The sequence below is a fragment of the Lactuca sativa genome, chromosome 4 (genome assembly GCF_002870075.4).
Source record: "Lactuca sativa cultivar Salinas chromosome 4, Lsat_Salinas_v11, whole genome shotgun sequence".
In the NCBI taxonomy this organism is placed as follows: Eukaryota; Viridiplantae; Streptophyta; class Magnoliopsida; order Asterales; family Asteraceae; genus Lactuca; species Lactuca sativa.
In genome coordinates, this window is record NC_056626.2 from 152,590,616 (window position 1) to 152,604,255 (window position 13,640).

At 31.3% G+C, this 13,640-nt stretch overlaps 2 protein-coding genes across 4 annotated transcripts; both read right to left on the reverse strand.

Moving 5' to 3' along the window:
• Positions 1 to 62: 62 nt before the first annotated feature.
• LOC111898893 (signal recognition particle 54 kDa protein 2) lies at positions 63 to 2,705 on the reverse strand. 2 transcript variants are annotated; one of them, XM_023894782.3, is made up of 9 exons: positions 2,216 to 2,705; positions 2,013 to 2,112; positions 1,787 to 1,940; positions 1,559 to 1,709; positions 1,323 to 1,471; positions 1,133 to 1,233; positions 887 to 1,044; positions 703 to 817; positions 63 to 636 (listed from the first exon to the last, which is right to left on the reverse strand). In XM_023894782.3, exons 1-9 carry the CDS (start codon positions 2,444 to 2,446, stop codon positions 305 to 307), a joined length of 1,491 nt encoding a protein of 496 aa, XP_023750550.1. In that variant the 5' UTR covers positions 2,447 to 2,705; the 3' UTR covers positions 63 to 304. The 2 variants fall into 2 exon arrangements, with proteins under 2 accessions (XP_023750550.1, XP_023750551.1); XM_023894783.3 differs by having other exon boundaries at positions 2,013 to 2,151; positions 2,216 to 2,356.
• Positions 2,706 to 10,679: 7,974 nt separating this feature from the next.
• LOC111898892 (uncharacterized) lies at positions 10,680 to 12,842 on the reverse strand. Of its 2 annotated transcripts, none has more exons than XM_042901190.2 (5): positions 12,353 to 12,842; positions 11,611 to 11,737; positions 11,297 to 11,505; positions 11,058 to 11,213; positions 10,680 to 10,958 (listed from the first exon to the last, which is right to left on the reverse strand). In XM_042901190.2, the coding sequence occupies exons 1-5, from the start codon at positions 12,563 to 12,565 to the stop codon at positions 10,872 to 10,874; spliced, it is 792 nt and encodes a 263-aa protein (XP_042757124.1). In that variant the 5' UTR covers positions 12,566 to 12,842; the 3' UTR covers positions 10,680 to 10,871. The 2 variants fall into 2 exon arrangements, with proteins under 2 accessions (XP_042757124.1, XP_023750549.1); XM_023894781.3 differs by having other exon boundaries at positions 11,058 to 11,231; positions 12,353 to 12,839.
• Positions 12,843 to 13,640: the final 798 nt, after the last annotated feature.

Genomic DNA, 13,640 nt, shown 5'->3' on the forward strand with positions numbered 1-13,640 from the left:
ACGGTTAAAAATATAACGATTTAACAACTAAAAAAACTAACTAATCTTGCTAACAAACTGCATAAATTCAAAAGGTGACAAATGATTAAAAAAAAACATGTACATCATAAACACATTCATGGTACTTACAAAGGTTGAGCAACATGCTCTCTCAAAAGATTAAAAAAAAAAAAAAAAAAAAAAACTCAAATTTCTTAACAATCAATTGCCTCCTATAGGACTTTAGCCTGAAATAACAATTACACTATAAAATAAAAGATTTAAGAGAATAATTAATTAATTAATTAATTAAAAGATTTACTTATTATTTATCTCCAGCTCCTCCAAACATGCCCATCATATCCTTATTCGAACCCATTTGCTTCATCAAATTTTGCAATCCACCCATTCCTCCAATTTGCTTTAGCATTTGTGGAGGAAGAACTTTACTCATATGTTGTGCATTCATGTTTCTAGACAAAGCACTCATTTCCCCTTTTTTAGGAATCTTAAGTCCTTTCATTTTGCTCCAAATCTTTGCAAGTCTTTTATATTCTTCCAACATCTCCATCACTTCCCTCACTTGTCTACCCGATCCCCTCCCTATCCTCATCATTCTTGACTCGTTCATCAGCTTCGGATTCATGCTATCCAACTCTACAAAATCAAATCCCACAAATTAATTATTTAATTTTAATGTTTAAAAAATATTTATATTTCCACCTTCATCAGTCATTGAGTCCATCATTGTCATGTATCGTTTGATTTTTGCTTGACTTTCCTTCTCTTGACCCTTTGGCATTAACTCTGAACTAAACCCCGGAAGCATTGAGAAAACCTATGATTTTAAAAAATTATGTTTACTCAAAGGGTATTATAGTCTATTTACTAAATACAAAAGATGAACCTGGCCGATGGGACCCATTTTGAGAATATTATGAAACTGTTCATACATAATCCTTAATGTGAAATTTCCTTCTGAAAGCTTCTGTAGAAGCTCCGGTTGTTGATCCATTGGAACAATATCATGAATCTTGTCCATGAATCCAGACCAATCACCCATTCCTAATAATAAATTCAAATTTTGAAAATATAATTTAATTACATATTCACATGGAATGGAAATATAAATATAAGAAGAAAATATCAGAACCTAAAAGACGGCTGACAAATGGTTTAACATCAAAAACTTCAAATTCATCCATATGTTCTCCAGTTCCAATAAAAATTACTGGACTTTTTGTTGCTGCAACTCTGAGAAACAAGAAAAAATTTGTAAGATAATGGAATGGAATGGAATGTATGATTCCATTCCTTCCTTCAATTCCATCATATACACTTACGCACTAAGAGCTCCACCTCCCTTTGCATGTCCATCCATTTTAGTAACAATTACAGCTCCAACAGCAACACTTTGTTTAAAAGCTTGAGCTTGGTCAAATGCAGCTTGACCAATGCTACTATCCATCACAAATATAACAAGATCTGGTTTCTATAACATTTACAAATACCATTTTTTATCATTTTCTAATAGGAAATTAAATTTATAAAGTAATAATCAATTTGAGTAATAACATACTGTTGCTTCAGAAACTTGACGCATCTCTTCAAAAAGAGCAACTTCTTGTTTATGTCTACCACTAGTATCAACGATAATAAGATCACAATTTTCTTTCTTGAATCTTTCTACACCTTCCACAGCAATTTTCACAGGGTCTGACTCCATATAGCTGTTGAAAAATGGTAATCAAGAATCTGATAGTAAGTAACTGGAAATATGTTTAGGATACTATGGATGCAAATGTACCTTCCATAGAAAGGAATTTTAGCTTTTGTTGCATTTTGCTTCAATTGATCAAAAGCACCAGCCCTGAATGTATCTGCACAAACTAAAGCTGGTTTCCAACCTTTCTTCTGGTGGTAATAAGCGTATTTTGTACAAGTTGTAGTTTTTCCAGAACCTAAAATCATTCCGAATTTGTAAGAATGTAATTTGAGAAGAATTAGTATAAGATTTACGATCATAATAATACCTTGTAGACCAACAAACATGACGACACTTGGTTTGCCTTTTTTGGGTGTGAAAGAAGGTTTTCCAGGATCCAACATCTTGCAAAGCTCATTGAATATAGCCTAAGGTAAGAAGAGAATGCTCAATTCTTCATCGGTAGACTAAAAATTCAGGCGTTACTTCTCAATTTTGAAACCAGGAAGACGAAGTCAAACACACGCTTACCTGTTGGATGATTTTGCGCTTGTTATGACCTGCCGCGAGATCATCGAGATTGACGATCTTCTTAATATTGGTTTGCATTTCACGAACGAGCTTGAACTGAACATCGGACTGAAGAAGAGCGCGAGTGATTTCATTTAAGCAATCATTAAGAACCTTCTCATCGATGATCGTGGCGTTGCTCATCTGCTGGAGAGCACGTGAAATGCTCCCCCCTAGCTCCGCCAACACCATCTTCGATTATGTTATTAACAACGAAAAATGTATGTTTTAGATTAGAGGGGATTCTGTCGGAAAACCTGACAATTATGCTACCAATTGAATGTACGAAATTTGGGGAAAGGGATAGGGTTTCAAATTTAGGGTTTGGAAGGACGTAAAGGGGGATAAGACGAAGAGAACCCGGCTTTCACCGGCGGGTTAACTGCGGCGGGAGGATGGGTAATTAGGAATCAAGATTCATGTTTTGTTTGCCACCGGAATCAAGATTTTTTTTTTTTTTTCTTTTTTATAGTCGAAGTTTTAATGTTTTAATTTAACATTATTTATATCAGATTAAAACTCATGAAAACTACCGTTAAAAACAAAAACAATATTGATAATTTAGAATGATAATAAAAAATCAAATATTTATAAAAATTTATTAAATTACAAAGATAAAACTTTTGTCTATAAATTTATTATTATTAGTTAAAAATAGTATATACATTGTTTTGAATACCTAATCTATGTTTAGACATTGGATAAAATATGTTATAAACAAAGAATTTTTTAAGATATGACTAAGGACATATATAAGAAAACATTAATTATAAGAAAATTACAATAATTAAATGTGAAATACATTAATTATAAAGAATGTTTTCCATAATTAATGCATTTCATATTTCTCAATAAGAATTATTCTTTATAATTAATGTATTTTTTTTTTTGAAACGACAAATCTAACCTACTCCTAAGGATGCAAACGAGCTGAGCCGAGCCCGAGCCTAGTCAGGCTCGGCTCGGGCTCGTTTAAGTTATATGAGGCTCGAGCTCGAGCTCGGCTCGAATCGAGCTTTCTTTTACTGAGCTCGGCTCGAGCTCGTAAAGAGTTATACAAGCTCGGCTCGGGCTTGACTCGTTTTTATCGGGCGTGCCTAAATAAGCTTAAGCTCGGCTTGAGCTCGTTAAAAAGCTCGTTTACTAATACCCGAAATTCATAATTCCCCTGATATATTTTTATTTTAGTATATATAAATAATAATAAATAATATTATATAAAGGCTCGTTTAGGCTCGCGAGCCTAATCGAGCTTTGTGACATAGGCTTGAGCTCGAGCTCGTTTAATAAACAAGCTTAATATTAAGCTCGAGCTCCGCTCGAGCTCGTTTAAAATCAGTTTCGAGTCGAGCTTTTAACGATCCGATCTCGAGTAGCTCGCAAGTAGCTTGACTCATTTGCACCCCTAACTACTCCTAAACTACACCTTAATTTCATATATGTCCACGACGGGACTTGAACCCTCAACCTCAAGGAGGGAGGGCAACACCAGATACCGACATACCGCTGGGCTACAAGCCCTTTGGTATGTATTTAACATTTAAGTATGATAATATTCTTTATAATTAATACTTCTTATATACGTTTATTAGAAAATCCATTATATTATTTTTCCATAAATTTGTAAACATTATATATTATATATATATATATATATATATATATATATATATATATATATATATATATATATAGGGTTAGGTTATTTTGTTTTCAGTAACTATTGTGTGACAGAATGCACAGATCTGGACCATCGGATGAAATATAATCAAAGGTAATGATCTGAGGGTCTATGATAGTAGAATAGGATAACATATACCATATAATCACACAAATTTCAGCATAAGGGCATTTTAGTCAATTAACCTATATTAAAAAAGGAAATTTTCGGATTTTTAGGGATAATTAATTCCTTTATTTTTAAAAATCTGAATATTTTAAATTAATTTAAAATTAGAAATTCGATTTTATTCTATCCGAATTGTAGAATGTTAACCATAAACTAGTAAATATATTCGTCGATTATATTCTGTCAGCATGACAGAATGTCAACCATAAACTATAAAATACATTGTAAAAAGAATACACAAAATTAATTCTTGAACTAATAATATCCAGATAATTACAATGTATGATTATGATTCATTGAATAATAACAACATTCTGAAAGAAAAAAGAAAAAAAAAACATCACAATTTAACAAAAACACTAATCTATTCTAATAGAATATTATTTTTTAGCAACACTTTATACATTGTAGCATAACACATTCTGGTATAATACACTCTCGTTCTCTATGTTTTCTCTCTTCTCCACATCAATGTTAGCCTCTTCAAAACCTAAATCCACAAAGAAAACATAATCAAGTTTCAAAAATTAAAAAATTCAATGCATTATAAGAGAATAAAAACTATAAATTCTGACAGAATGTACTTGTTGTTGACAATTATTCTTAAACATTTTAACAGAATACATCTATATAAAATAAATTCTAATAGAATACATTACATAATTCAAGAGTTGTGATTGAATACAAAATTCAATAGCTGTGATTGAATCATCAACACGCATATGCATTCATTCCCAGTAAACACTAAAGTATGTCTTCATAATTCACAGCAAGATAAAGAAGAAGATGAAAATGAACAGAAAAGAAACGAATTTGGAATACCTGGCGAGAAGAAGGCTTGCGTTCACCATGTAAGACAACCACCCGTAAACACTCAGTAAACCCAAGATCATACACCCTCACCATTGAATCAAAAACAATCAGCCCCACCATGGCATTTTCCGACAACTGTGCAACAATCAACAGCAACTCATTCTTAAGTGCTTGAAGTTCATCCTCACTTGAACTACCATCAACGACAAAAACAAACGTCGGCCCAATCTCCATCCCCCTCTCTGTTAACCCTCGTTGATCTAAACTTGACAAATAAGACGAAGAAAACGAGGAAGAATTCGATTTAGCCAACCCTAATCCGCTACTAGTTCCCTAATTGTGAACCGGATTGGAATTCATCTGGGTTGGATTCATCAAACCCTAGTGACCTAATTGGGTAAAGAAGGAACGAATATGATTTCTCAAACCCTGGTAACCTAATAGAAATTAGGGCTTTTTATGTCCTGTGTTTTTGTTTGATCGGGTAAAGAAGGAACGAATGAAAGTAGCGTCGACATGAAAGAATGAAGCACGAAGGCTCGTAGGCATTTTAAGAAATCCGATGTTTTGTCGATCTATTGCAAGGAGAGAGAAAGCATCTCTGATTCTCGTCTTCATTTGATCGGGGACGAAAGGAACTCGATCGAAGCAGGGGAAGAACGAACGGAAGGCAGCAACAACATAACTAGGTTGATGGTGATGGTGTTGATGCCGATGATGAAGTGTTCAGCCACAAACATAACTAGGTCAAATATATTTAGTTTAATTCCTTAATTGAATGATTAGTTTATTTCCTTAATTGAATGATTTCAATTAAATAATTTCCTTAAATAAAAGTACAAAAGGTCCAAAATACCCTTTAATAATTTAGTTAATTATTTGTTATTCCTTGAATTCTCATTGTTGCATTTAGGCACACAATAGTTGCTAAAAACATTTGAACCTAACTCTCTCTCTCTCTCTCTCTCTCTCTCTCTATATATATATATATATATATATATATATATATATATATATATATATATATATATATATATATATATATATATATATATATATATATATCTTCTAATGAATGAAACCTAAAAATGATATGTGTCAGTTTTTTAGAATATCTTTTTGACACATGACATTTTCCTATGTTTTTTATTATTTTTTTTTTTGTAACAAATGAAATTCAATTCAAATTTTGAAAAATGAATCTAAAGTAAAATGTGATTCCGCACCATCTAAATATGCATTAAGCCATGAATTCAATCAACTCGCCAATTGTAGATACTAAAGGCATATTGATTCCGCACCATCTAAATATGTCATACGGTTTTTGCGAATGTGATAATAGTAAAATGTGATCAGATTCCTCCTCTTCTGTTGCACACTAAATGCACACCACATATCTAATATGCAGTCCTCTCCCTCTTAAGCGCACATAGCGAAGGGATACGTTTTTGAATTGTTCTCCATGTGAAGCATAGAACTTTTAAGGGTACCTCACGAATAATAATTTTATAATATAATGTTAATGTTTAGGATAAAAATAGAGAATTTTATATTATAGAAGAGAGATGTACGTCTTGTTACTAATTGCATCTTACAAGTTGCAACATTTTTACTCTTCAGTTTTTCATTTTACATCCTTATAAACTCTATTATTTTGTCTTTTTTTTCAAGGAAATACCGATCCTGATTTTATGAAGGAATAAACATACCTATTTTTATATTGTGGCCGCCGTCAATAGGGAGACCAGGAATCTAAAGTAAAAACAACATTTTGATTTTCTTTAATATTACAACTGTTTCTAATTTAACTTTGTGCCAATTTAATGGGAAATTACAATTGTTTCTAATTTAAATTCCAAGTGTCAACAGAATTTGAAATCGTATTCGAAGTAAAAACAGAATTTTGAATTCCTTTAAATTGCTTATTTTTAGATATTTCGAATTTAATGATATATGTGGATATTAGGTTGTGTAGGAATTTAAAACAAAAGAAGGGCAACAAGTTCAAATCATTTTGAAGAATTATAGGATGTGGAGATGCTTAGTGCAAAATAATGACTCTTTATTAGAATAGAGATCACAAGTGTCGATATCAAATGTAGAAAGATGGTGGTATGAGAAAAAAATATGAGGACAAGATTGTTAAGATCAAAATTTTATATAGGAATATTTTCCATTTTGCATATCTTGATCATAAGATTGAATCGGATCGTAAGATCCAACCAAAAATATTTTAAAACATAAAAACTACATATTCATCCATCAGTTAACAATAAATATTTTAAAACATAAAAAATACGTTTACAATACATTACTTTACGATCTTACGATCTAAAATGGTATTTTACGTAGTTAGTCCAAAAAAAATATTATATTTAAATATATATATATATATATATATATATATATATATATATATATATATATATATATATATATATATATATATATATATATATATATATATATATATATATTATCGATATTACGCTCCTACAATCATCCCACCGAAAAATAATTCAAATAAGATCGGAATAAATTTACCTACATAGGATCACATGATTGTAATTAACTAATTTTAACAACTTTGGATCCTACCTTTTGCGAAACTCTATACTTCTACTCTAATAAATTAAAGTTTTTTTTGCTACTTGTCACAAATAAACATTCAATTTGTCAAATGTCATTTTGTGGTTATTTTGAATTAAATTTTTCTTTTTTCCAAATGTCATTTTATGAGTTTTTTTTTTATTTTATTAAATTATATATAATATTTTAATGTAATAATTAGACAAAACTACACAAATAGTCCCTGTGGTTAGCTGAAAATTGCCACTTTGGTCCAAAAAAGTTTGGACTAGCACCAGAAGTCTAAACTTTTCATTTTGTTGCGAGTTTAGTCCAATTTTTTTGAAAATTTTTATAATGACGAAATTACCCCTTATTATTTTATTTTATTTTATTCTTTTATTACAACATTTAAAAAAACAATTAAAAATAAACACAAAAATAACTCTCTCTCTCTCCCCCCCCCCCCCCCCCCCCCAACAAAACCCATCTTGATCATTATGATTTTCAGAAAAATGTAACATCACCACAACCATATGATGAAGATTTGAACTAGATTCATATTCTCTCTGTCTCTCTCTTCCTGATTCATACACATACAAACAAGGCTGGACAAGATGCATATTTAGGAACCAGATGAAGATGAAGAAATCAAGAGAAATATGAAGATGAAGATCTTGTGTTCATCTCATAGCTAATACACAAATGCAAGAATTTAGGGGAAAGAAATCGATTTCTTTCCTTGAAACACAAACAGACATATACATTCCAGAAATCGATATTGTGCCTTCAAATCTGGTTTCAGCTTTAGATTTCAATTGTAGAGAAGAATTTTGATTAGGGTTAGAGATAAATCCGACGACACCACCGTTTGAAACCCTAGCGTTCGTCAGAATGGAGGCGGCTGTTGATTGCTAGGGTTTTCGGAAATTGATTGCTAGGCGGTGATAATTGTTTACTAATCCAGATCTTGAACAAAAACCCTAATCGACAGCTTGAAGCAAAAAACGAAAACGGGGAAGGAAGCGACATCAGGTTTTGAATGAGGATCTAGATATCTTTTTGTCGATTATGTGTCATTTTCAGATCGGAGGATTTCTTTGTCTTGGCCTGAAAATCAAGGGTATTCAGATCAGAAGTTTCTAGGAGACTGGTGTCTAATGGTGGTGCTGGTGGTGTTCTTATATTTTGGTGGTTGTCTTTTCTGGTGAAGACAAACACACTTTCATTCCATTCCTTTCTCCCCTCTACTGAAATCGAAGACCTAAGTTTACACCCTTTTATTATGCTTAAATCGAAGTCCATTTTTGAGAAGTTCATTCAAATCATTAATTATCTTCAAAAATCAACAACCCTTTCATCCATCCACTCATACGAGAGAGAGAGAGAGAGAGAGAGAGATATTTTCTATTATAAAAAATTATAAAGATAAAATATAAAGGAAAATTTTTGTTTTTTATTTTTGTTTTAATTAGAAAAGCATTTAAATAAATTAAAAATAATGAAAAGGAAAAAAGTAAGGGTAAAATCGTCATTATAAAAAAGTTCAAAGCAAAATGGACCAAACTCGCAACAAAATGAAAAGTTTGGACTTCTGGTGCTAGTCCAAACTTTTTTGGACCAAAGTGACAATTTTTAGCTATCCACATGGACCATTTGTGCAGTTTTGTCTAATAATTATAATAAATGTAGTAATAAATACTAGATATCAATTTCATTAATAAACTTACATTTTAATTTTAAAATTCTCAAAATTAAGGCTTATTAATTTTTTTTTGTTTATTTATTTAAATTATTTGTTTAAATTTAAAAGATAAGAAACATTTTTATTATAATAATTCATTATTTTTCTTATTTTCTTATAAATTCAAAGTTCTCAAATATTTAGACCTTTATATTTAACTTCTTTTTTTTAAATTAACCCATATAATATATGGGTCTCACAACTAGTTATAACAATAAAATGCATAGAAATGATGAAACCAATATTGAATTTTTAAGTAAATTACTCAAGTTTTTTATTTTTTAAAATGACCATCATTCATAACAATTGCATTTTGATTAAATTGATTTTGTTTATGATTGTTAGAAAACATATTTAAATCAGAAATCTGATATTTCAAAATTTCCATATTGTTCTTAAAGTTTGGAATCTCTTTTTCTGACATGTATAGGACCGAGCTAATATTTAAAAGAAAAAATGACAAAAATAGCCATTTACACTAATTGCATTACAAAAATAGCCAAAAAAAAATCGAAATTACAAAATTAGCCTACGATTTCGCAGATGGAGATGCCCCATCTGCGAAATGAGCATCTCATCTACGAATGTACAAGCACCTAAAGCACAACTGTGCTTTAGGTGCTTGTACATTCGCAGGTGCTTTTAATTTTTTAATTTTTTTAATTTTTTTTTCTGTATATATAGGGGTAATTTCGCAGATGGAATAGGTCTATCTGCGATTTACTCTCATTCTATCTGTGAAATTGTGGTTTCTTTTTTGTATTTTTTTTTTTGTATTTTTTTTTTAGTTTGACTACGAAATCATGTTGTTATATAAAAAGTTTTGTAGAAAAATATCATTTTGGTTGTTATTTTTAACATAGTATCTAGATTCGGCAAGAGTAAGACGGTTAAAGGAATTTTTTGGGAGGTGTGTAGTCAAACCAATTCATTTCGTAGTCAAACTAAAAAAAAAATACAAAAAAAAACCACAATTTCGTAGATAGAATGAGAGTAAATCGCAGATGGACCTATTCCATCTGCGAAATTACCCCTATATATACAGAAAAAAAAATTAAAAGCACATGCGAATGTACAAGCACCTAAAGCATAGCTGTGCTTTAGGTGTTTGTACATTCGCAGATGAGATGCTGATTTCGCAGATGGGGCATCTCCATCTGCAAAATTGTGGGCTAATTTTGTAATTTTGATTTTTTTTGGCTATTTTTGTAATCCCATTAGTGTAAATGGCTATTTTTGTCATTTTCTCTATTTAAAATCTAAAAAAAGATAATGGAACTTACCAAACCTAAGTAGACACTAATACAAAAGAATGTTATTTAACTGAAAACAGCACAGAATAATAAATAATTCAAATTTTAGGAGTGGGAGAAATTTTAACAAACAAACTAGAAATATATACATTCAAATACTAACAGATAGAAACACCAAATCATGATACAAATAAGAAGTGAAGTGAGGTCGTGTCATCTAAATTAACCTTTCAATCAATGTTTTTAAACATAATATAATCTTACAATCTACACGCCTTTACATGGCATACATATATTAATCACCTAATAACAATAACAATAACAATAACAATAACAATAACATATTTATATATCTTAATTAGATCATTTTCCTAAATATCATTATTCTAATTAGAACACATCAGGATGAAACCTTCCAGGCATACAATTGCTTTCTTGAGCTTGTTTTAGATGCATAGTCAACGCATAGTTATTCACCTACATTACATACCACAAAATTTACTATTATGATTATTATTATATGTTTTTACTTTTTTTCCCCATAAATAAAATCAAAGTCAAAGTTAGAAGTTTGACCTCAAGTGTCCTCAATTGTTCTTGATACATTGACAACAACTGTTTCAAATGTTGCACTTCTTGAGTGCTCTCTTCATAAACTTTCTGTCTTTCATGCTGAATGGATACAGCACGTTTCAGTATTGTATTTTCCCTTAAAAGAACTTCAATTTGCTCCTTCACAACCATGTTTTCCTAAGGTCAAACAGCTGGTCAACACAATTTAGAAACAAGTTGAAAACACACAAACACACACTAACCTTATGAAGGGTTTGTGCATGATCACCAGAATTTTGAGTTATAGATTTTTCCAAACTCTCGAGCATTCTCATGGCGCGACACCTGGCATCATCAACACTGGTGGCATTCTTCATTTCTGTGACAAAAAGCTCAACCCATTCTGCACCATTTCTAGGATTCTTCTCATGAGCTGATTGGTTTTCTAAAGTTATATATTCTTCATTGGTAGCTGTTATAAAAGATACAAGTTTTTTTGCATCAATCAAAGAATCATGTTTATGGGATAGTTGTAACTTACAAACTTTACACTAAGAACATTATGTTTATGTCATACCTGTATTTGATAATGATAATGCAACAGAAGATGAGTTTGCATCTACATATCCAAGATAAAGTTCATTAAGACTCTTGATGGCAGAATCTAAATCATTTCCACTATCTTCAAGCGCTTTTTCCAGAAGCTGGAAGTAAACATGAATAACGCCTTAGATTTTGATTAAGATATAGTTTATATTTTGAAATTTGATCAACATTTGATGCATCAAAGAGATGTGTGTACATTGTACGAGCAATTTTTGACATTACAAAATGCACTTTGTTATGCAATCACATAGCCTAATAATAGAGTTTCCAGATTCTAGACAAATTGATTTGAATCATTGGATTCAAGCAACAAAATGAGTCGGTTTGAAATTTGATTGAACAACTAAACAAGCAAAAATATCTTGACAAACAAGTTTGAGACTTTTTTTTATACGTACAGATAGAAATAGTTGAATTTAATTAAAGATAGATATCAGTTTCTCCATGCCAAAAAAGAACAGAAATGATTAGCATACGCATTCCTGTCTAACAAAAAGTGAATCAGACGCAAGGCCGAAATTCACGCAATGATCAATATCACATATGAATTAAAAGTGTAAATCTAAATACAAATACAGCATTACAGCTACAGAAGAAGAATTTTCTCGGGGCTTCTAATTGACAATCAAATCTAAGAGACTAGATTAAGCAGTAATTGAACGGTTTTGAAGTTGTACGTAGACGCATATGTGAGATAACTGTAGAAATGAAACCTGCTTATCCATGTTAGGGAAAACCGCCCGGAGCTGATCGATGAGTGCGGAGGATGGCGGTGAGTTAGTAAAAGGCGACAGGCGAACGGGAGAAGTCGAAGTCGAATTCGAAGAAGAACAACGAAGCTTCTTGGCAACAGGAGGCGCCGTAGAAGTCGATGACGTTGGTAATTCTTCGAAGAAAGATCTCTTCCCACACACAATCGCAGACATTGTGTCACAAAATCGAAGGCAGATCAAGTTCTGCTCCTCCTAGAAACCAACAATCAAATCAATGGGATCGTATACAACAGAAGAATCTGAACGAATTAGGTGGGTAATTTAGGGTTAGGGTTTTGATTTTGGAAAATATAGTGAAATAGTTGTTGAGGGATTGGGATTGGGATTGGATTGACGAAAGCGGTGGATTATGAGGAAAGCGAGCGTATGATATGGATATGGATGGCGCGTGTTTCCTTGAAGTTGGGGAAACTTTCAAATGGGTGACAACATTACTTGTTCCTTTTTCGCACTACTTCTTTTCTAAATATATATATTAAAAAACTTTGACAAATTAAATATTTTTATATCCATATTAATAGAGATCTTAAATTTTTTTTAGCCGATTTCACATATTATTTTATATGAATAAGATAATAAATAAAAAAAAAAGATAATAAGATATTTAATTTTTCAAAAACATTATTACAAAAAATCGCAAAGAAGAGGGATGCAAGTAAAGATTTGCATGTGCATCGTTTCCGAGGGGGGCGGAGGAGCTGATTTTTATAGATGTAACACCATTCGTTATACATTAAACGGGTCACGAACCACATCTACCCCCACCTACAAACAAACTCCGATATACATATCACAAAACCACACACACACACAGAGAGACCATATCTCTCATTGGTCGTTGTCTTTTGTCTTCCCCATCACGAAAACGCCCGACCACAATAGGTCGGGGTGGTGTGCATGGACAACGCTCGTGGCCACGTAGAGTCGTAGACAACAAGCCTCTTCGTCATTGGTATATCAGAAGGCCTAACAACTTTATAATTTTTTTAAACATATATATCGTTTCTATAAACAAAATGCATAATGACCTTTTTTGTTAATTACATGAACAATTTTGTTATTTTTTGGATATAGAGGTCAAAGCTGTCAACATATAAAAATCTTAAACATAAAAACTATTTCTCTTAAAAAAAAATTTACAATGAAATTATAAGAACTAAATGTGCCAATTGAAAAGACATGTGACAAAAATCTAAAATTTATAAAGTTCACTATTCATAAGTTCATT